Here is a 25,137-nt window from a genome sequence, read left to right as displayed (position 1 = left end):
TTAATGGGTTACATTCTTTAACAGTGGATTATTGTAGTGAGGACTTTTATTTTGAAACAGTTTTGGGCAGAGGAAACAGTTGAATAGGATGTGTAGTCTTAATTGACCCAGATTGTATGCTTAAAGCCTGAGGCTGCAGGTGGCCTGAACACCTGCCATAGGATTCTAATTGCTTAACGGCCGTATTATGATGTCACAATCGGCAATGTTAAGTCTATGGGGATTTTTAAAAAGTTTTTCTTTAATAGTTTAAAAAGTATAAAAGTTTCAAAGTTGAAAAGTCATACCAACCCGATCTGTTTGAAGACCTACGTTACAAAGTTTGAATGAAGTTTCTAAGTTAAACTGTTCAAAAGAAATTGCGTACGGAAAAAGTGGTAAGCGGAATAATAATAAGAAGAAGTTGCCGAGGAAGAACAGTACAGTGCATTTTCATGCACTGTAATAAGAAGAAGTTGCCTAGGAAGAACAGTACAGTGCATTTTCATGCACAATAATAAGAAGAAGAAGCCTAGGAAGAACAGTACAGTGCATTTTCATGCACTGTAATAAGAAGAAGCATAAGAATAAGAAGCCTCGGAAGAACAGTACAGTGCATTTTCATGCACTGTAATAATAATAAGAAGAAGCCTAGGAAGAACAGTACAGTGCATTTTCATGCACTGTAATAATAAGAAAACTTAAGAAGAACAATAAGTGTGCTGCTTTGCAAGCACACTTAATAATAAAATAATTAGGCTATATACTTGGGCTGCTTAGCCTATAAAACATGTTTTGGGTGATAGATAGGCATTATATTGGGAGGGGGGAGGGAATGCCTGATTGGTGGTTGTATCATGTGTGCTTGCTGATGTCAAAATTCAGGAGGGATGTCCTTGTGAAAGCGGTAGCTATATAGCAGTGCTACCCGTACTGTTGAGTGGTTTCCCTTCGCATTAGGTCTGTGCTCTGTACGGCGGTGATTTTTGTGTTTAATTTACTAAAATTACGAGTTCTAGTTTTTTTTTTACTACATTGAATTTAAAATTAACTGTGTTATGGAACTGGACAAAATGGACGAGAATGACTGGAAATATCATGGCGAAGGGAATAAGAGCCTTGTGGTTTCGCATGTTCAGGTGAGTTTGATTAGCTAACTTATGCTAGCTGATGTGATTATCTAGCTAGCTGCGTGAGTTAGCTTCATAGACTGTTCAGCTTTGTAAAGAGTTATTCGGTTGTATGCTGTAAACATCTCATACCAAAGAAGATCATCTTAATTGTGGACGTGTGCAAGTTAAAGTAAAGGTTAGTTTCACAAATTAAAACAAAATGAACATGGACAAAACGAGTAAAAGATGCTCACGTTTCATATTCCTTAATGAAGTTGTGCTAGCCTGCTAGTTGGCTAGCTAACGTTAACTTCATAAAGTACGTTAACGTTATGTTAGCATGTTAAGCGACCTAGCTAGCAACACACTTGGCCTGTTGTGAAGTTTTTGAACTAGCCATTCATGGTTTCAGATAAGAATGCAGTCGAGCTAACTTCAGTTATATTGCAGTTCACAGTGAGATATATAACGTAGATTCAACCATAAAATACCAAGTTCACAAAATAAGGTTAACGTTACGTGTTCCCTAAAGTCAAATGTGCAAATGTTAAACCGAATGGAAAATCTTAACATTAACGTAGTAGTGACACCTAACCTAACATACAATGAATGCATTCTAGGGTTTCTTATGGTCTACAGATATTCCACTAAAAAGGCGCAAGATCCAATTGGCTTAAATTACAACACTGGAAATGAACGTTAAAGTTAATTCGCTTTATCTTAGTGCCTCACGCTGGTTAACAAACTCCCTCACCAAAGAAGCTAACTAAGGCTAAAGTTAGCTAGTCAAAAAGATAGTCCAACCTTACGGGAACTGAGAATTCGGATTAAGCAACATCAAGTTAAAGGAGTTAACTACTAGGTCCTCTGAAAGTTAACGTCGTGAAATGCCTTTTCTTGAAGACAGATCGGTGTTTGCACCTGTCAATGTGTTTTGCTGCAGGGACATGCTAGATCTGAAAACCAAAGGTTCCAGTCCACATTTTGTAATCGAATTCGTCTGTATGCCCTAACGTTACTCGTATATAATGCTCTGCTCTTTTCATTGACAGCAACGTTATAGCGGTCACTTACAAGTAGCATCAAAAAAATTGCGCATGTTAAGGTGTGATCGGTTGTGAGGTGGGTGCGACGTGACGTAAGGATGACTATGTTAGTGGGAGACTCGTCAACGAATTCCAGGCTGTTGCTTTTATGAAGCTCTTTTTTTTATGTGTAAGAACTTTTATCCACCCTGCCCCACCCAAGGGATAGTCAGGGTTCCCACAGGTCATGGATTCTCTGGAACATCATGGAATTTTGGAAGGTCTATTCCAGACATGGAAAGTCAGGGAATTTTATAATTTTTGGGCCAAAGTCATGGAATACAAATATTTCCACGCATAATTGACCGATCCCAAGCCCCGCCCCCTTTTACTATGTCACAATGAGGACGTCGGAGGACCTCGGTCAACCTCGGTCAATTTTGAATTTTATAGTGTCCATTCTGTAGCCTACAATACGCTGGTTATGTGAATGCTAATGCTTCTTTTGCGAGTAGCCTAAGTAACTAAATAACTAAAGAGCTCAAAAAGGTTCAAATATATGCCTGGGATACTTGTAGAAGTGACATCCGATATCCTGACCGTGTGAAACGTTGACATAGACATAGGCCTAACTTTGAATAACTTTGGATAGGCTGCTACTTTTCAGTAAAGAAATCTGAGTGTGTACGAAAATGTTCCCTTTTTTGTGTTCATAACTACATAGAAAAACATAACTAAACCTGGTTTCCACTGTTGAAACGACAACATAAGCCTACGCAAAAAATTATACCTACCTTGCAGGAACTGAACTCACTCATACAATTGGAAGTACGCGCAAATAGGCTATCCTACACCTTCAATCACGTATCGCCTTACACACAATAAGAATACTTTCAGCTTTTAGGCATAGGCTACCTTGCCATGTTTAACTTGGGATAGAAGACTGTTCACAGAAATAAGCTAATGACCATTTTTTCAACAAACGGAATAGACTACTGCGATGCATCATTGATTGCTGAACGAGAGATAGCCAATGTCTTCTAAAGATCAAATCATGTGCCGATTGAAAACCTTGCTGTATAGGCTATGCAGTCTCGAAATCGCCAATATTAGGCCTACTACATTGCCCACATTTAAATTAAGTATAGCATAAGTGGGCACTGATGAAGTCTTGTGCAAGACAAACGTCTGCAAGCTGCAGATATGTCGTGCGTTGTATGGGTAAACTCGGGTAGATCTAGTGGTTTCTTTTCAATAGCCTACATTTGTATCATGTTTATTTGAACTCTTCCTTCTAAAGCAGCCATTCAAAATAATAAGTAGGCTATCGGCCTACCGAAGCGAAGCTATCTCTCCACCTCCCCAACATGAGCTGCTTAACAGGCTAGCCACTCTCCCAAGTTGCGTGGGAACTTGGATCTGCAGCACTTGGACCCGTCTTTAATTAATCCTCGAAATATGGTTAGATTTTGTTATGGACACGTCAACACCATATGTTTGCACAGACCTGTTTATTGAATCAGTCACATCTGCAGCAAATAAGGTAAACTACCTGCTTGTGATAACGTGCTAATTGTTTATCCCCAGTTAACATGCATCCCATTAAGATCCGTAACACCAGATTGGTTTGTCCTCAATTTGTGGTGTTCCACCTCGTTGATAACAGCAGACATTGTGAATGTGTCCTTCCGAATACTGAAGGCCTTTCTGGCCTCTGTTTTTTGAATATATCAATATTACTTGACGCCCAGAAATCTAGCATGCACTGTTACACTTCTGCTAAATGGTGCTGCGTACCCATGTTGAACACGCGTTCTCGCACACTTTCCTGCAAACTTGTCCGACTTAGCAACAGTAACTATGGGACTGACAATGGGAGGAGAGGCTTGGGATCGGTCAATTGGTGTGCATATCTGGTTATTAGCTTTACTGCTTGCCCAACTTTGTTTATTCAATGTTCATTTATTCATCTCCCGCTCTAAAAAAGTAAAAGATTCTTGAACGCTATGCGGCTGCTCTGAAATCATTGGTCGGTATATTGTGCCATTCATTATAGTAAGTCATGGAAATTCAGAAAAAAAGTCATGGAATTTTACCTTTGACTTAGAGGAACCCTCTAGGATCGGTGGCGCGAGTCGCGACACTTTTCACACTATACGAGATATTACCCAAAAATTATTTATCACCATAGTGACTAGATGTGGCCTTGACTACTGCTGTTCATTGGAATGAATGCGTCAATAGAGACGCCATCTTGCCACGGGGATCCACTCCTCTTTAATGCATTAGCGTCAATCTAGGCAAAGATCTAACAAAAATTAAATCACCATAAATCGTCAATCTCAAGCAATTTTCAAATTTTTTGGGTTGTTCCAACTATGGTCGAGTCTAGAGAAAACTAAGCTTTTGACGGATCATAAAGATAAATTTACCTGTCTAACCCCATAGACAAATATTGTTAAGGCGGAGCAAGATATTTCATCAGGAGCCACTTCTGGGATCCCGGATTGCACGAGGGGGGGGTCAAATTCCCCCTTTATGCAGAGCAGAGGCAGCGACTGCTCCATTGACAATTTCGCCACATATACTAAAATCTTGGTTCTATAGAGTTAAGAATGTGAATTTTGGGCATGTTTTCATGATCCTCAAACCCTTCTGAACATTTTAGGTAAATTTTTAGCATTCCAGTCTGGAGAAAATCGACCTTATATCAGGTGTGTGCCGGTTATTTATTCCACTGCTGTTGGCCGGTCGCAACGTACGCTCATCAATACGTCATCGACACGCCTCTTTATGCAGACAGGATTCGATCCCCATTTCGCACTCAGACATGTACTACGACGAAGTATCTTGCTCCACCTTAACTATCTTTGCCATAGACTCCCATTCATTCTGCACTAGCTCGCGGCCACCCCTAGAGGAACTATGAGTGAACTGCAACCAGGTTCGATACAATAGAAGTGAACAGGCCTCTGTAGACAGGCTCTGGTTGAGGCTACATACCTCTCGTCTCGTTGACTCAGGTAAGTTGTAATCTCACCAGAAGTTGCTGTAGATCTGTGAAACATTTGCTTCCATGTCTGATACTACTTAGGCCAGTCCAGAGCCATAGAAAAAGAGAGTTGCGACACTCTTTGAAGTCGCCGCCACGCGGTCACGTGGTTCACGTACGCTTCAACAGTTCCAAACAGCTCTTTGCGTCTCGTGTTATTTCAATGGGATAGACCGCAACGAGTGCGTTATTGAACGGGAAACAACAAACCAAAAACGAGTGTTATTACGTGTTACCATGCTTACATTATAGTGTCAATTATATATTACGAGTATAATTAGTTTGCAACATCGATCTAAAATATGTTCTTGTGGTAGTTCTAACATTGAACGTTTGTTTTCTTGCTGGACATGAGCTGTTATTGGATTCCTACATTTGCCTGTATCACGCTACATATACTTTACTTACATTGTCAAAACGTAGGCTATGCATTTTGTATCCTTTTTGTGTGTGGACATTAGATCCAGTGTCCTTTTCAGTTCGTTTGGTGAGATGAAGATGCCCCAATTCCCCAACCCCCCCAAATCTACCACACAACTTTGATCATTGTAAGTCTAGCAATAAACGTCTATCAAATATATAAATATATGAATGCCATTCAGTAGCCTAACAACATTTTTAAAAGTTTGATCAATGCGTTAAATCTGTTCAGTTATTTTAGAGAAATAGCATAAAGGTGGCCACCACACAGCCTTGGTAACATTTTAAGACTAAGCCATAAACATGTCAAAAACACATAGGCTAAATAAGAATCAATAACAACTTAAATGTGATTAATACTGCAAGATAAGACACCCACTGTTTCAATAACACACTTGTAACTCAATAAGCAATCAACTATTTCAATAAAATACTTATAACTTATATTTCAGCCAGCTGGTGAGACTACAGCATGAAAAGGATGACTGATACATGTTAGGTTTTCAATAGAATTTTTTATTACATTTTCAATGTGTGTTTAAAACAATAACAGGAACAAATGCAAAAAAGACTGGGAGGAAGGTATGGTGACACTGCAACATAAAAAGGAGGTCTGACACTTTAGGTTTCCAAAAAATAAAAAGATTTCAGTTTCCATAGTTTGAACAACACTTGTGTGTGAACTACACAAAAGACACAATGTGGAAGGGATGGGTAGCCCTCCGTATACTCTGTACACCTATAAGAGGGACATGGTAAGGAGGATGCAACATTTGGCTGGAGTCGTGGAGGTGTGGAAGATGCTGGATCAACACAACTCCACAACACAACCCCATCGTGTGGACCTCAAACATAAAAAATTATCTTATCTGACCATATATCACACACCCTTGTCCTCTGCATCCTTGGTCCTGGATAAGCAGATCACTGACCTAATGAAAGGCAATGCCGTCACGTCAGTCTCTTCCATGCAAACTTCGCTATGTATTTGGCAAATTACTTGGCAGATAAAGCAATCAAAATTATTACACCAAGAACACCAACACGAAATGTAAAATTACTGAAAACTAAATGAACTGAAACCGATCATCAGTTGGAGCAAAAACTCCTACTACTATACAGGCTACTATACAGTCGCTATACTGTCCCATGACCACGCTCGTGCCACACTCGCCTTGTGCCACTGTCCCGTTTGGAACAGTGATAGTGGCACAGGACAGGACTGGGCTGGCAAGGGACACAAGAGCCACGCACCAGTAACAACAACAATAACTTATAATAGTCTAGGTTTTGCTCCTACTGCTTCCCCTGAAATTCATAACTGAAATCCCCTCGTTCACGAGTCGTGGACACTAGCCTACTTCATGTCATGTTCAGCCCACGGTTCAGTTCATAACGCCATAAAACTCGCCATCTAGCAAGCTAATCTATATCAGGTTTAAACAATAATCACATTAATTTCCTCCATTTTTCACCTGAAGAGCGTTAATCACAAACCCATTGATAACCAGCACATCTGAATATAGAGTTACCATGCTGTATGACATGTATTTTATCAAGATAAAGTTTGTGTTCCCCCTCATAGCATGTCTAACGTTAACACTATGTGAATGAGCTGACTAGCTAACGTAAGCTAGTAAGCTAACGCAATCAGGTTTGAAAAATATAGCATTATAAACATAATAAAAACCTGTTGACAACCAACCTATCATCTAAAGTTGCCCTACTACAATACAGGGCTCTACAGTGCGCCCATTTCACTCGCACATGCAAGTAAAAATGATGGCGTGCGAGTGCAAAAAAATATTTAGGCGCACTGGTGCGAATGACTTCTAACCATGTCAATGTTTGTCTACAAAATACACCGCAACATCAAGAAACATTACTGGTGCAAACCATAGAATCACGTCGCGAATACAGCATAAAAACTACACCTCCCATCCCTCCACCCTCAGCTACATAACATCCTGGACATTGGACCCAAAATGGCCGCCTGCACTACTCAACTTGCACACTTGCACACTTGTACACTTTACAACTTGGTGTTGTTGTCCTGAAAACACAACACTTCTGCTGCTCTTACATAACTTGCACCACTATGCCACTTTCTTTCTTACTTAGGTCAAACAGAACTACCCAAGCCTTTTATTGGCCTGACTTTGCACTAGTATTTTATTGACTGTCTATGCACAATTTCAACCAAATTTTGCTGCTCTTATTTTTCACTATTATATGTGCCCTCTTATTTACTTATTTACTTACTTTTTTGTTTACTTGAATGTTCTGTTTGTCTGTGGACCTAAATTGGCAAAATATGTCTTGTCTTCACCGTGGGATAGTGAGAAACGTAATTTCGATCTCTTTGTATGTCTGGAACATGTGAAGAAATTGACAATAAAGCTGACTTTGACTTTGACTTTGACGTTAGCAGTTTCGCGTTGTGACTCGCTAGTAGTTGCTTCTATCAAATCCAAGAGCACGCAGAAAAAGTGGAAAGTTAGACTAGCCAGCCAAGATGCAAAGATTGAAGAAATTAGTTCTATCCACCGAATTCATCGGATATCATAGGAACAGGATGAGATTCTGAGAACGCAGTGAGAGAAGGAAAGGTAACCTAACATGCCTTTTAGCCCAGTTGACGTATTTGCTCCAATATGCAAAATATAGCTGTAGCGAACAGGCACAAAAGTAGCTTCCCGTAATACTCACATTTTATTCAAGGGTAGAACGCTACTGACAACTCCACGCATGCTTGTTTAAACACCGAATAGGCTACAAGCTGAAGTGCAAAACGAAAGTAGGCCTACTGCCCCCATCAATGCAGATATTTCAAATAAAAAGTAAAAGTATAAAACATATATCCTTGATTAGCCTATGTTGGGTTTTGTGGAAGAGAAAATGGACTGTTTTAGTAGTAGTATTAGGCAGTATGCAGTCAGATAGGTCACCATGGGCATATTTGGATTAGCTACAGATGGATTTACAAATAAATAAATTGGCCTACATTTGGCAGGATACTTGATATACAGGCTAAATGCAAATATGGCAATGTATTATACTATTTTACATTAACAAAATGTAGGAAAATAGAACAGACTGAAAATAAAGTAGGCACTGATCTTTAAAATCCTATTTCCTGTAGCCTAAAAGTTATTCATGTCATTCTTAATATTTGCAATTGGTGCACTGGCATGTTTAAGTGTTAGCTGCAGTGTAATGTTTTATGTTTAAGTTAAGTACAGAACTGACTGTGCGCCCAAATTTTTGTCTGTGCTCCTAAATTTTTTAACTTGGTCGCACAAGTGCTCCTGGAAATTTTTTTTAGTGTAGAGCCCTGACAATAGGCTAGCCAAATGAGTTTTGTCTGATTCATTATTGACATAGGAATTCATTATTCATTATTGACGTAGGAATATTATCTTTAAGCTAGCCTCTCTCCACATCAAGGTTTGCAGGCTAACTTTTGGCTTTAAAATTTCGGTCAACATTTAAGCAATAAATCAGTTAAACAAGCAGCACAAAAACCTCAAAGAACAATACCAGTATCTACTAGTGCAGTTGGTATAGGAAATGCATATGCCAATGGAAAAAACGTTGTACCTTCGTCTACTTACCACTGACAATATCAGGCAAAAAGCAATGGAAGTGAATGGGGCTAAAGCCGTGAATGTCAAAGTTAGGAACTTTTGAGCTCTGCATAACGCTGAAGTAGCCTGGAAAAAGCGCCGCCATTGTTTCCTATGGAAGTCTATGGCAGTGTCGCCATAATTGTCAGAAGTCGCCAAATTTGTCGCTAGTCGCTAGATAAGGTTTTCTATCACTGGGGATGGCCAAACGTCGCTAAATCGGTAACACTGACAACACGGGAGAACTAGTTTAGAGATTCAGATTAGTGATGGGGAAATGAAGCTTTGGTGAAGTACTGAACCACTTTGAACTGTTGATTTGAAAATGGGTTCATTACTCGAAGCTTCAGTAACAGCGACCTCTCCTGGTGATGAGCCAAGACTGCATCTAAATTATCCCTGCTAGATAGTGGACAGGAAGCTTTAATGGTAAAATAAATCTAGTGCACGCACCTAACCACCCACCCCCACACTTACGTAGTGCACATGAATAAGAATGGGATATCATTCTTTTTAGAAATAAAGATTGATCAGGAGTGATCAGAATAAAGTTTTCCCACGTCTCTTACATGGTAATAAAAATAAATCGATACGAACAAACTATGCTTGTCACAGTAGAGGCTACAAACCAAACACAATGTTGTGCATTAGCCTAAAGTGTAAGTGAGCGCGCTACAATTCAGACTAGAAACGAGGCCATGACAGTTGCAGTGGCGCTGCAAACCACTCGGGTGATTCATTCAGAGAATGAAGCAGTTTCTGCTTCGGACGTCATAGGTCACGTTATTTTTCCGTACCAAAGCAACCTTCGGAGCAGTGGTTCAAATGGAATTGTAGTTAATGGTTTGAAGCACGTATCGAAGCTTCAGTGTCAGACTGCCATCACTACTTCAGATCCCCGATCCAAGATGGTGGCAGTGTTGACGCATGCTGAAAAGCAGAAGGCGACATCTAGTCAGTATATATCTATGATTTCCCACCTGGAGGTTTTTACATTTATTTTGCCTGATTGAACTGGATGATATGGAGGATAATGTTGCCGTCAGTTAACACCAGCCTGAAGGGTTAACTGACTGATTAATATATGTTATACTCAGAGCTCTGTCTTCAGTCCCCATCACACCTTTTTCATCCTTTCATCTATTATGTATGGTTAGAACATTTTGGCAAGTAGCTTATGACTATAGGCTACAGAACAAATATCTGGAGAAAGCAGTTCCAATGGACTTTTTACATTGTATTAAGTTCCCTCTTCTAGTTTCCTCTCATGCTGAGCTTGAGAGCTGAGTTGACTCGTGGGTCGTCATGGTGACTGGTGGAAATACTGCGGGACAGCGAGTGGCTAACTAACTTGCCCAACTTGCTCTTTTACTAGCTCCATCTGTCATTACAGAACATTTGGAAGACTCCCAAAGAATTCATCAGTATGGCTCTCAAGTATAGACTGATCAGTTGATGTCCATTGCATACGCCATGTTTTCAATCTGATCTGATGCTTAGAGGGTTGCATTGTATTGCTCCAAGGAAATCAAACCACAATGGTGCATTAGCTTTCCATTTGAAACGTATTCCAATGCATAATTAAGTGCAATTTATTAATATCCACAACAAATGTCATGCTGTAAACTGGCCCTAGTCACTTCTAGGGTTGCAAAGGGGTGGAAAATTTCCGGTAAATTTCCGGAAACTTACTGGAAACTTTCCATGGGAAGTTAAGCTGGGGAATTTTGGAAATATTCCAAATTGGAAACTTTCATGGAATTAAAGGAAATTCTGGGAATTTACTGGGAATTTTTGGTAATTCCAACTTTTTCATATACAAACATTAACATTTTGTTAACCAATATGATTTGTTTGTTCATATTTTCGCTTAGCATACAAAGGGAATTAATGAGAATTTACGGGAATTAACTGGGTAATTTTGGTAATTCATACTTTTTCGTATACAAACATTAACATTTTGTTAACCAATATGATTTGTTTGTTCATATTTTCGCTTCGCTAAGCATACAAAGCTAGCTACCATGCTAGCGGGAATCCTATTCTCTGCCTATGGTTTACTAGCGTGCTAAGCTAGCAACACTGAAACCACTGCACTGCCCAAGATACACCACGCCACTCTGATTGGTTGGAACATTAACTGACTATCAGTTTGTTCAGTTAGAATCCTAGAAAATGGTAAAACAAGTAAAAAAAAGTCAACATACCACCCCAACCAAACCTTATAGATTATGTAAGTTATATATAAATTGTCAAGCTTAATCAGACAGATTAATCGTCCCATTACAGTTTAATTACAGTGCAAAATGACACACACCAATTTGAATGAGGACAAAAGTGACGACAAGCCTTTAACTGGGCAACTCTGTTTGCAAACTTCTCCCAGTTTCACACCAGTTATTCCCACATGAGATGACGTTTTCACTGGGAATTTATTTTCCCCATGCACATGAACACACCATATGTTTCCTTTACGTCTAGTAGCCTATGCTGATTGCTGTGTGCATGGGATTAACGTATGTGGGTAGATGACAAATAGCAGACTGTCCATGTGTCACACACTTATAAAAAATGGCAATTGTTAAGAATTGATATGGAAATGTTGTAGGTCTGGTAGGTTCAAGTTCTGTCATTAAATTTATTGGATTTTTATTTCACTTTTGACTTAAAATAATCATCCAAACATAAAAAATGTCATATGGTGTGACTGTCCACCATGTGTGCGAACTTCCTAAAAAGAGTGTATATCCATAAAAAGTATAATTACTTTAAAGTTTTACCATACATATAAAATAATTGGATGTTTTTTACAACCACAGAAAGTTTTGTTATAATCAAATATGTTTTGTCCATAAAATGGTTGTCATATGGCGTGACACTATATAGTATATTTTGACCGGGCATTCATTTGGACATTATTATTGGGAAGAGGACCCTGCTTAATCAGGAAGTAACAATAGAATGTCAGGAGTAATTGGCATGGTCAAGAAGCGAGTTCTGCTTTTTGCATTTTTATATAAAAAGCTTTGAATTGGACATCATCAATCGTGGCCAAATTTTAGTGTCTTATGGTGTGACATCATTTGCCTAAAAAGTAGCTATTTTCCACATATTCTTCATGAATTCTTAAAAAGCACTGCTGCCATGTGGTCAGTTGCATGCTAAATAATAGTTAGCTGTATTTAACTGTCTAGAAAATTAGCTTAACTGTCAATGTCATATAGTGTGACGCTGCATCATATGGTGTGACAGCTTTTTTCAAGTCACACTATATGACATTTCTGTCACACCCTATGACCAAATTGCATTTTTACATAAAAGTTCTTGTAAAAACATTATTTAAATTCAGATATTATATGTTTTTTGTTAAATCTGTGAATCTTTTTTCTTTTATGTTACCATGCCATGTAAGTTTAAAAAATAAATACTAAACTTTCATCTATTTTGCTGTTACACGCATACACCATTCATACAGTGACTTCAAAATTCATTGTTAATGATTTTATTGTCATTAAAAACCCTGTTTTGCTCTGACACATGGTGGAGTGGTGCAGTTCATCATATGGCGTGACACCATGTCATTTGGTGTGACATTAAATAATGTCACAAAAAAGACTTTATAATTGAAAAATCATTAAAACATCAATAGCACACAAAGGAAATGGTATCTGCAAGAACCTCAAGAATTTTGAGTGAGTTCTTACAAGAAATATTAGAATTAAGCTAAAATATCTGGTTACACTTAGGAGCATTCTCCACCTTGACAAAATAACTTGTTAAATTTTAGGTTTTTCTTCTAAATATTCACAAGGAAATGTTGCATATCAAAGCAAACGTGATTAAAATGTACAGTGACATAAATTAAAGTAGAAAAAAGTATCTAATTTTCATTTTATTTCAAATTATTTTCACGTCACACCATATGACAATTTTAGGCACTAACATGACAAATTGACATATAAATATATATTTCACTTTTTTTTTTGAAAAAAAAAAAATATATTAGTCAAGTTTAGAGATACAGCAACACATATAAACACTTTTTAGGGATGATATTTGAAGTTCTTTTAAATTCCTTTTTTCAGGCTTATTTGTCATCCACCCATGTGCAGGGTAGAAATTTGACTGAAATTGCATTAAATCAAGTTGTTTTAACTAGTATTATGCTGCAAGATGGGGTTTTGTCTACTACATTTAAGTTCCCTGTTATAGACTAACTTGCCATATTAAAAATTCCCAGTTTATTCCCATTAATTCCCGTTTATTCCCGTATATTCCTGTTAATTCCCATGGAAATTTTCCAACTTTGAAAATTCCCGGAAATTTGCAACCCTAGTCACTTCAAAGTAAATTCATATCTGTTTTATGTAGATTTGTGCATCTGCAGCATTTACCATTACTACCAAATAACCTCCCTTACAAAGAATAACTGCAGTTTTTTCAGTGCAGTTATACTACAATACAGTGCAGTACTTTTATGTCTAAAATAATGCATTTCGCATTTCTGCAGTAAAGTACGGTAGATTATGCAGTAGGCCTATAATGAGCGAATATACTGTCTGGGTCGCAGTTCAGCAAATTTTGAGAATCTGATTTTGAAGTCTGGATGCTTCTTAAGTGTTAGAAAGCCTCATAAAGGTTGCAAAGCACAAGTCTATTTTGAATCTGCTTCATTTCACAATCAACTTGATGCACAATCTGACTTTTCAGCATCTGCCTAGAGAAACTGCTGAAGAAGACAGCTGACCCGTGCTTCCTCTGCTCTACTGACTGTTCAAGATCATTATGTTGTGTGTTTTTCATTCAGATGACACGAGTCATCTCTCTCTCAGCCCACGGACTTAATATTAAGTGTTAATGTTTGTCTTGTTTCCTCAGTTTTGTTTATTTTTATGTCTTGGTGTCACAGGTACACTGGCGAGTATGGTGCTCCAGGGCTCTACAGTGCGCCCATTTCACTCGCACATCCGAGTAAAAATGATGCCGCGACTTTCTTAAGATGCATTATTGTTGACGAAAAAAGACGAGACTAAAATGTTTTGCATGAAATAAAAACTAAGATAAAATCTCTCTTCATTTTCGTCTACAAAATGAGAAGACAGAATATCTAGCTGTTACGTTTTCAAAATATTCTGAATGAGTTCATACGCAACAGCTTTCCTGTAGGCTAGTCTACGTGCTGTTGCTGCAACCCTGTGGCTGCAACACGAAACTACATGGAACAAGAACACTGGAGATTTCTGCCAGAGTTAGCAAACTAACTACCTAAGCTTTATGCCACAATGCTACATACCCAGAAGTTGAAGCTTCTCTCATACAAATTAACATCCACCAGAATGTCCATACGAAAATGTTCATCATGTAATGTCAACTATTTAACTAGTTAGACTGATGATGCAAAGTTTGCTAGCAAGTAAGCTAATATGGAAAGTTCGCTAGCAGGTTAGCTATGGCTAAGATGGAGAGTCTGTTTGGGGAATGTGTGGTGTTTGGGCGCATATTGCCATCTAGCGAGGCGGAGTAAAACATTAATACTTTGGTCTATGACAGAGTTTCTCAAACTTTTTCAGTTTCAGGACCACTTAACTAACCCTAGCTAAAAAAAAACTACCTACTACCTACTTCAACAGTAGCCTATAATTAGTCTACACTAAAGGCCTACTCACTGAACCACCCTGCTTATTGTCTTTGCACTTTGCTTATTGTGTGGATTCATACTGTATGATTTAAACTGGCATATCTTACATAGACAGTGTTGCAGAACTGTTTTTACATACAAGTTGGTTCAATATTGCAAACAACTCATCTATATTATATTTTACCACGTCTGCTCGCGGACCACTTGGGATAGCTTGTCCGCTATCATTCCGCTATTCCCATATCTAAATACACTTTGAGAAACACTGATCTACGAATATGACAGCAGTCAAATCTTTTACTGTCTATGGTCAAATCCCAGCCGAGCTATAACTGTAGCTCGACTTACCTGTGCATGTAAACATACTGACTGACAAAAAATCAGAATGAGTAATTATAACAGACGAGTAGCCCTGTGGACACACAATATTGTTGGAAAATTGAGATGTGTGAAACACTATTTGACTCAAATGGTAATCAGAAATAATTTGTTATAAAAAAAGACTAAAATGCGTTGACTAAAACTGACTAAGATACCTTTAGTTTTCTTTTGACTAAAACTAGACTAAAATTACGAGACTTTTAGTCGACTAGCACTGGTGCAAATGACTTCTAACCATGTCAATGTTTGTCTAAAATACACCGCAACATCAAGAAACATTACTGGTGCAAACCATAGAATCACATCGCGAATGCAGCATAAAAACTACACCTCCCATCAACGTTAGCAGTTTCGCGTTGTGACTCGCTAGTAGTCGCTTATATCAAATCCAAGAGCGCGCAGAAAAAGCGGAAAGTTAGACTAGCCAGCCAAGATGCAAAGATTGAAGAAATTAGTTCTTCTATCCACCGAATTCATTGGATATAGGAGAAACGGGATGAGATTCTGAGAATGCAGTGAGAGAAGGAAAGGTAACCTAACATGCCTTTTAGCCCAGTTGATGTATTGGGTGCAATATGCAAAATATAGCTGTAGCGAACCAGCACAAAAGTAGTCTCCCGTAATACTCCCATTTTTATTCAAAGGTAGAACGCTACTGACAACTCCAGGCTTCCACGCATGCTTGTTTGTTTACACCGAATACAAGCTGGAGTGCAAAACGAAAGTAGGCCTAACGTTTGCCTACTGCCCCCATCAATGCAGATATTTCAAATAAAAACTAAAAGTATAAAACATATCCTTGATTAGCCTATGTTGGGTTTTGTGGAAGAGAAAATGGACTGTTTTAGTAGTAGTATTAGGCAGTATGCTGTCAGATAGGTCACCATGGGCATATTTGGATTAGCTATAGATGGATTCACAAATAAATAAATTAGCCTACATTTGGCAGGATACTTAATAAACAGGCTAAATGCAAATATGGCAATGTATTATATTATTTTACATTAACAAAATGTAGGAAAATGGAACAGACTGAAAATAAAGTAGGCATTGATCTTTAAAATCCTAGATCTTTAAAATCCTAACCATGATCCAACTCTACCACTGTAGTCCTCTGATGAGGAGCTGCCATTTGGCCTTCCATGAACACTAAAGGCTAATTTATGCTTCTGCATTGACTTGACTCAGTGGCTATGCCATTACCTTGATGCCGATGTGAATCTTCAGTTCTGCGTGTTCTGTCTGTGTAGCTCGGCACCAAAACGGTAGTTAGAGTGCCAAACTGCATAGACTGCTCTGTTTAAATATTAGGCCTTTTGTTGCTTAGAAAGACACGGTATCGTCTGTGTGTGCCTCTCTCTCTCTCTCTCTCTCTCTCTCTCTCTCTCTCTCTCTCTCTCTCTCTCTCTCTCTCTCTCTCTCTCTCTCTCTCTCTCTCTCTCTCTCTCTCTCTCTCTCTCTCTCTCTGAGGATATTTGGGTTGTGTCTGCCAGCCAGTATGTTAAGTTAGCACGCAAACTTCCCACAAAGTGCTGATTTCAAAACATTACTGACACATAGGGTTAACTGCAGTGTTTCCCATACATTGACTTATTTGTGGCGGCCTACCACAATATCAACATTGACCACCACACAATGATTTTCCAGGTTGTACTAAATTGTGCTTAAATCTGGTTAGCATCATAACCATGCTGCTCTAATTTGCTAAAAACTGTTGCATTCAAGTTAATTCTGCAAACCTACCACCACAAATATAATTCAATTCTGTGGGAAACACTGATGATTGAACAGTGTCTGTCATTGTAACCAAAAATGAGTCCATTTGCAAAGCTGTCAGCGAATTAGCATGTTGCTACTGCCCACCGTAGGTTGCTACACCAGTTATCAACCCACAGGGCAAGTTGACCAAACAGTCTTTGCGGTCTGCATTGCCTAATTTTTTGGAAAATGCAATCTTTGATCCTAAGCTTCTGTTTTTGCTCTTCAGCATTCCAGAGTACTCCGACTGCTGAAGTACCCATCACAGGATGCGGAGCACACCCAACAGGTAAAGACTTTTATGTTTCTAGGGCTAATGCCCTTTGAGTTACTCTTCATTCTCTTTCTTATGACTGAATAAAACCATTTGCAACCTGACCTTGTGTTAATAATAACTGAATGTGTAACCTAGTTGTAACACTCCTGAAGGGTAAATATTGAAATTATATCAATTTTAAAGCAAAAACCAAAATAATAATTTGGCTTTTACTTCTATTTTTAGAGAACAGAACAGGCTTATCGACACATTCACAGCATTGTGGATTTTAGTAAAAATGTTATGAAGCCATTGTTGGGGGAGGCATATGTCCACAGTGGTGTAAGTGACTCTCCTAATTTGTTTTTAATATATATAAATATTTCAACTCTGCCTGATTCCACAGCTCCTTTTAAATGAAATGATTTATTCTACTATTAACAGGAAGTTGTTAACCTACCACTGGAATTTGTGAGACATCTGTCTTTGAAAGTTCAGCAAGAGAGACCAGGTAAATCCCTTGGAGACTTGGAGCAACAGTTGTTGCTCCTTAGTTTCCTTGACTCCATCACTAAGATTGTAAGCATTGTGTACATTTCAAATAACAAAACAATCAGACACAATGTAGTCCTGTGATGTTTAGGCTATTAATTAATCACATCTTGCAGTTTGCATTAAACATTTCTACACACAAGCCAATGTACATTTATAAATGTTACAAGGCACTTCAAATTCCCACATTATTAGAGTCTAGCAAGAAACTCAACTAATAAAATATGAATAAAGTTAGATCAAGATTGTTATTACAGTTAAAACAGAGAAGCCTGAAGTCAGGAGTCTGAATCATTTACCTCTCACTAACGAGGAACAATAAGATGGGCATTTTAGTGGGTATTTTAAAGTCTGATATTTGCATGATTTGCTTCAATTGAACTTGTACAAGAGGGTAGAGGGTTTATTGTACTTTGTATGTAATTTGATAAGTTAAAAACAATTAATTTTTTTCACATTTCATTTTTTTCAATGCCTAAGACTTTTGCACATTTACTCTTTTGCAAGTGCACGATAGGCTTAACCTATCAATAGCCATAATATTTGATGAAAGAAGGGGTAGGTTATGTCATCAAGTTGTTTTCAATAGCACCTAATAAAACTGTTTTTTTTTTTGTGATCAATTTTCATCATTTATATCATTCAGACATACAGAATAACTTCCATAACATATTACAGTTTGTGTCAAATGGTGTAAAAGACAAAAAACACAAAAACCCTCTCACCCTATGCGGTCACAAAACGAAACAGTCAAACAAAAAAACAAATCAAACAAAAAACTGAAATCTCACCCTGCCTAATCACTCTCCTCTAGTTCTTGTGGCACTGAGGTCATTAGATCTGATATTTGTGCTGCTGCGCTTTCCCATAGGTTGATAGTTGATGATTTAGCTTTATTAATCCTTGCTGTAGATAGCTCGAGCGTCACTATATCTAGAAAATACGCTAACCACTGTTTTATGCAAAGGGAGTGAGGGGGGGGAGCCAACGTTGAGCTATCATTTTCTTGGTTGCAGTTGAGCCGGCTAGCCAAATTTTCCTCTGTCTCTCAAGCAGGTGTAAGTTAAGTGTGCTTGCAAAGCAGCACACTTATTGTTAAGTTTTATTATTATTATTATTATTATTATTATTATTATTATTATTATTATTCCCGTCTCCCTAACCTTTTGTCAGCTCTAGCGCCTAGGCCAATTTTAAACTTTAAAACGTCCGGTCAGTACCGGTGTAAGTTGGTCGCGAAGATGACGTCAGGTGGGCGTGTCGTTCGTCCGCCATATTGGATTGAACAGAAAGCGAAACTAAATTTTCACAGGTCACAAATTTGGTTCGAACGACATTACATACATTACTTACATACGTACATTATCCTTGGACCAAGCCTCACAAAAGTTACCAGAAGGATTTTTGATTTTCGAAAGCGTTTGCCCGTCACCGGCAAACAAAATTGGCGGCGAAGCTCCAAAACAGGAAGTCGTCCATATCTCAGGAAAACTGTCACATATCGATACCAAATTTTGTATTTGAACTCGAGACTCCAATGTGAGGGTGCATAAGCTAAAAAAAAGAGAAAACATTCCAAAAGTTTCCAGCATTTGGCAAACGACCCACCCGTATTTGGTAACTATCTATCAAAATTCCTTCCAAGTATGCCCAATGTCTCTGGGCAGCCACAATGTCTCCGGGCAACCTTGCCCAATCATGAAATCCTTGCTCTGCCATGGGATAGTATGGACTTACGAACTGAAATGGTAAGGAGAACATTAGCTATTTATTGCTGACGTAGTACAGTTATTTTCACATTGACGGTATTCAAATAAAATTTTTCATTATTGTTAAATATCATGATGGGAGAGTATTATTAAAAATGTTACAAGTATGCAAATGCATATGTTTACGGGCATTTAGGTTTTACTGTGTTTTGTTGTAAATACATGCAAGGCATTCTGGGCCGTAATGAACAGTGGTCGGCCGCACTCCATAGGCTACGTATTAATATGAATAGGTGTTTCTGTAAACCTAGGGACAATAAACGGCTATCTCTGTTACAAAAACGTGCTGGTAATCGCTCATTGAAGAGGGAACTATGATAAAGATTGTTTTCCTAAAAAGCATGGAGTTGACGAAAGAATAAGCAAGCAATGTCACGTTAATGTTAAATAGCCTACATCTGAACGCTAGGTGCCAACGTTGTATTACATTTCACTAGTGTACTTGAAATACGGTGTGAGCTTCACAAGTAAGGAAGGTGCAAATATTATGTAATTTATCATGGGAAATTATTGGAAATGTTATTTCTTGTTTATTGTAATTGCAAACCACACACATCCATTCGTAATCACACGTACACTTTTAATACCTTGAAAAGACTCATTTTGTTTATTTGATGTTGCCTAGCAACGCAGCCTTCAGAGCAAAGATTCTAGAACAGAGCTTCAGAGAGACACGTTTTGAGTTCGTGGCCAAGTACCTAAAATATCGGTTTCCATGTGTATGTGCTGGATGGTGTGCTTCCTTTATGAAAGTAAGTGTTTTATAGAGTTACAGACATAAGGAGTCATGTTGTAGTGGTCAACATAAATGTGCCCCTTCTGTTATTAGAATGCTAAGCAGAGATTTAAAATCATTCATTTCTTGTGTGGCTAGAAGCTAGCTAGCTAGGTCATAGGGAGGAGATGTTGCTGTAACGTTATGGGATTCATGTTGCTTAGCATAATGCCATGGTCATTTGATATAAGATGCTTGTACTCGTAACTTCGTCACTCGTAACTTTAGGACTCCTATTTTTTTTTACTAAGAGTAATTCAGGAAGCATTTTAGCCCTAAAAGTAGCGCCTGAGTCTGTGACGGCTTAAGCGAGGACTCCTAATAAGACCGATTCACAAACAATGTTTTGTGGTGGCATTTCACGTCGCGGTGTTTTGAAATGCGTCTAACAATCACGAGGGAACAATTTTGCATTGTAGGCATAACTAAGGGATTATTATCTCATACAATAAGTAGAATAATGTATGTAGATGTAGCAGTAACATTATAATAGTAGAAATAATAACATAGATATATGCAGTGTATTAACAGAATATAATAAAACAGAATAAATATGGATATTCAATATGACAGCTGTATGTTATGTACATATCTGTTATATATTTATGTGCAGTGTGGAAACAGTGTGATTGTAGTGCAGAAACAACATTATAAGAGTAGTAAGAATAAGTCTGTGCAGAATGAATAGTATAAAGATCAGTAGAATAACTATGTATAAATGTAATTACAGTAGGCCTATGTACATTTGTAAATAAATAGAAAACTATGGGTGAGAGGGATAAATGAATTTTATTTAATCGTAAAAGTAAATTGCATTCAATTAAATTGCAATTAAAAATCTTTCCAGTAGGCTTTAATGTCACGCAAAAAGTACAACCAAAGCTGAGCTTGATCAACTAGAACGTCTAAAGAACCAGAACTTGAGTGTAGTTTTTTGCTGGGTCCCAGGCCATGTTGGTCTGAGGGGAAATGAGAAAGCGGACAGTGCTGCTAAGCAATCCCTCAATGAAGAAGTCTCAGAATGTCAAATCCCTGCCCCAGACCTTAAACCTATACTAAACTCTTACATCTCAGATAAGTGGCAATCTGAATGGAATTAATGTACCAACAACAAGCAAGGAATGTGAGCTGAACAAGCTGGGTCGTTATGGGCCACACAAAATACAGTGTTGCTAAAATTACTCCTATTGTGGCTATTAGAGACATGCGTTCATGAGTATCCAGCTACATTCAATGAGTTAAGTAAAATACATTCACACACACAAAAAAAACATCACTAATGTTGTGGACATTCCTTTATTCTGAGATGCATCAATAGGCTCTCAAAACAATCTCAAACAGACATAAGGTCTTTATAGAGCAAATCCATATCATATTTGTCAAATAAACCAGTAAAACAGAATTAGGGGATGGAATATATAACATTCACACTCATAGCTCATATTTTTAAAATAAATCAGTGAAAAAGTATCCTGACAAACAAGCAGCATTTTAATGCCTTAGTCATATTTCATAATTTCAAATTTTTCTCTAGGTTACCTGATAGCCCAGTTTGAGAGGTGCAAGACGCGTGCAGCCAATCACTGCTGTTGTTTTATTTTATTGATTTGATTTTAGTCATAGAAGCTAAATTCGAAGGCAGGCTACAGGTAAAATCCAACGAACCGCATTCACCCCGCAAGGCAATAGTTGAATAGAACTTTTGAGGTATTGCCACTGCTCCAACACTGAAAGGCACTGTTAGAATGCTTGGATCAAGCCAGGTTCAGCATAGCGTATATCACTATCTGCTCACGTTGGTGACCGGACCAGGGCAAGCACACTTTCGCAGTTCCCGCCGGAAATGCAGTCTAGTTTAGAATCCTCATTAAGCAACAAAACAATCGGGTCAGTAGGAATTAGACACCCCATCACATCAGATATTATTGATGTTTTATGCCAGAACTCATGCACCTGTTCACATTCCCAGACCATATGCAGGAAAGTTCCAGTTTGTTCAGGACCGAAGGTACAATAGGGAGTGGGAGTAGCTTTAGAGATGTATCTCTTCTGAGGTGTCCAATATGTCCTATGACATATGTTGAAGTGGATATACTGGTGATTTTGGATTTTTGGAGCAGTGGAAAATGTTGTCCCAAACTGCATTCCAATCAATTGTGTTCCCCTCGGGGCTCAGCTCTAGCTCTAGCTCCCATTTCTTTACTATTGGGAGTTCTCCTATGGACACTTGCATTAATTTAGCATAAATCATGGACACTAACCCTTTCACAGGGCAATCAAAAAACCATTTAATGACTGGGTGTGCCTCAAGACAGTTTCCCCATGGCACTCCATAACACTTTAGGGCTGATTTTAAGCAAAGATAAAAGTAAAAGGATGTCCTGGGGACCTCAAAACTAACTCTCAGGTCTTCAAAACTCAACATGCCTTTCTCGGCTCGAATAACTGGTCTAGAGTGTAAATTCCTCTGTCACTCTAGTGCTTACAAGCAAAAGGTTTGTTACCAGACATTAAGTGTGTATTGTGCCATAATGGGGTATTAAGATGCCACTTATTGGTGTAGCGCAGGTGCTCCTTCACCTGTTTAAAATTGGCCAATGTGTTGGTGATAATAGGGTCAAGGGTTAGCATACACTGGTGGACAAACACCAGCAAAGGCAAGGTCTTGCAGTCTTAAACTTCCAATGAGGTTTTGCTCTATTTCTCTCCATGGAACTGTAGATGAGGGGTCCATCCACACTCTGAGGGCCTGTAGCTGGAAGGCCTTGTAGTACATTTTAAAATTGGGGAGAGCCAGGCCTCCAGTGCTTGTGGTACGTTGCAGTGTAGAGTATTTTAGCCTAGGTTGTTTATTGTTCCAAATATACTGCCGAATTAAAATATCAAGTTTCTTCCAGAAATGTATTGGTGGGGGAAAGGGGATCATTGTACTTAAGAAATTCACACGGGAAACTATGTTCATTTTAACAACAACAATCCTAGACTGTAGTGATGCCGGCAGCGCAGACCACTTAGCCAGATCACTCTGAACGTTACTTAATATAGTTCCATAGTTGTCCTGGACAACTCGCTGTAGTGATGTGTGTATGATGATGCCCAAATATGTCATTTGGATTGGTATTGTAACACTAATAGTTGATATCACATGCCTATTGTTCAATAAAAGAAGATTAGATTTATTCCAGTTAATTTTATAGCCAGAGATTGAGCCAAATTCGTTAAAGATCCTAAGGACTTTTGGAATAGAGTCCTCAAGATCAGAGATGGCAAAATATCATCTGCAAATAATGATATCGAGCTGCTTATGGATTTGATCTGGACATTACAGATTTTATTTTGCCTTATGGCTTGGGCTAATGGTTCAAGAGATTGCAAATAGCATGGGGGAAAGCAGGCATCCTTGTCGAGATTGTATGTTAAACGAAGGAATTGGAAGAACACTTTGTTCATCTAATTGGTTGATTTGGCCCGTCGATAACCACCAAAGGTGGTGATGGACAGATGGTTTATCCAATCAGCTAACCAGTATTTCCGCCCCTTCCCAAAAGTTCTTCAATGAAAAGTTCCCAGATGGATATGCGGAGCAAATCCATCTGGCCGAGTCAGGTTAGTTCTGATGGAATTCCATCTAACCCTGGCGTTTTCCCTTTTTTAACTGTTTTTAATGCTGAGTTAAGTTCCTCTAGTGTTATAGGTTGACCCAGTTCTTCTGCCTCCTCTAGGTCAAGCTGAGGTAGATCCAGCTCTTTTAGGAACTCCTGACACTGTGTCGGATCAGGATTGCAGGAGGACTCGTACAACTTTGAATAAAAGGATTGAAAAGTGGAGTTTATCTTTAGGATTCGTTGAGATACCTCGGTCTGAGCGAATGCTGTTGATAATAGCTCTGGATTCGCTTTGTTTTAATTTCAGAGCAAGCAACTTGCTTGGTTTACAACCATTAAAATAATAATTTTGCTTCACTAATAATTTTGCTTTAATTTTGCTGTGCATTATGAATTCAGCTCTCCTTAGCAAATCGTTAAGTTCTGTTCGACTAGTTATTAAAAGAGTAGGTGTAGATTTAGAAAAACAAGTTTTAAGAGACTGCTCTAAAGACTTACAATGTTCTTCCAACTCTGCAATCCTTACCTCTCTCTTTCTCTTCAAATTGACTGCAAAGGAAGTCGTGAATCTCTAATAAATCCTTTAGTTCCTTGCCAAACGAATGCAGGGTCAGAAACTGAATCAGTATTGATTGATATATACTCAGCCAGTTTGGCTCTACAATGGGCAGTGCTTCGACTTGGCCAGCTTCCCTCACGGTCCGCGCGATATCACGCGACTTTAATTTGTTTTTTTCCAACCCAAACAACCGGCAGATGTCTCAAGTGAGCAGGGTGTCTCGTAAAAAGAAATGGAGCCTGGAAAACCCTACACAGACTTCACTACAGACTTTAGCAGACTGGTTTAGAAATAATTTAATAGCCAGAAATATGCCTGCCCTGCCCTAAAAAAGAAATATTTGTTTAACTGCGAGTGAACACCATTTGCAGCCGTAGAAGAAACGCAGGACAAATTAAACATTCTGGTTTTCTCCGAGTGCAACGATGATAGACAGACATCATTTGGACAAAATATAGAGCATATTAACCTCCGTTGCTCAGCCAAATGCCTTCCTGTTACATCCTGTTATCACGGAGTTACAGGAGATAAACGATTTTTGATGGTCACAAGTTTACTTCATTAGCGTTTATTTTTTTGATTATTAAAGATTAATAAAGAGTTCATTTAAAGGCTTGACTTTGTGCTTAT

The 25,137-nt window shown here is 38.4% G+C and overlaps 1 protein-coding gene across 1 annotated transcript in view; it reads left to right on the top strand.

The window, feature by feature from the left end:
• Positions 1 to 877: 877 nt before the first annotated feature.
• ippk (inositol 1,3,4,5,6-pentakisphosphate 2-kinase) overlaps positions 878 to 25,137 on the top strand; it is a 70,084-nt gene continuing 45,824 nt past the window's right edge. Inside the window, exons 1-4 of the mRNA XM_042089274.1 lie at positions 878 to 1,118; positions 17,221 to 17,280; positions 17,494 to 17,589; positions 17,692 to 17,758. Of these exons, the coding sequence (XP_041945208.1) occupies positions 1,038 to 1,118; positions 17,221 to 17,280; positions 17,494 to 17,589; positions 17,692 to 17,758 (304 nt within the window). The 5' untranslated portion in view covers positions 878 to 1,037. The remainder of the gene's footprint in view (positions 1,119 to 17,220; positions 17,281 to 17,493; positions 17,590 to 17,691; positions 17,759 to 25,137) is intronic.

This window comes from Alosa sapidissima, chromosome 4 (assembly GCF_018492685.1).
Source record: "Alosa sapidissima isolate fAloSap1 chromosome 4, fAloSap1.pri, whole genome shotgun sequence".
Taxonomy (NCBI): domain Eukaryota; kingdom Metazoa; phylum Chordata; class Actinopteri; order Clupeiformes; family Clupeidae; genus Alosa; species Alosa sapidissima.
Note: the sequence above shows the minus strand (reverse complement) of the source record. Positions and strands in the feature narration are given on the sequence as shown.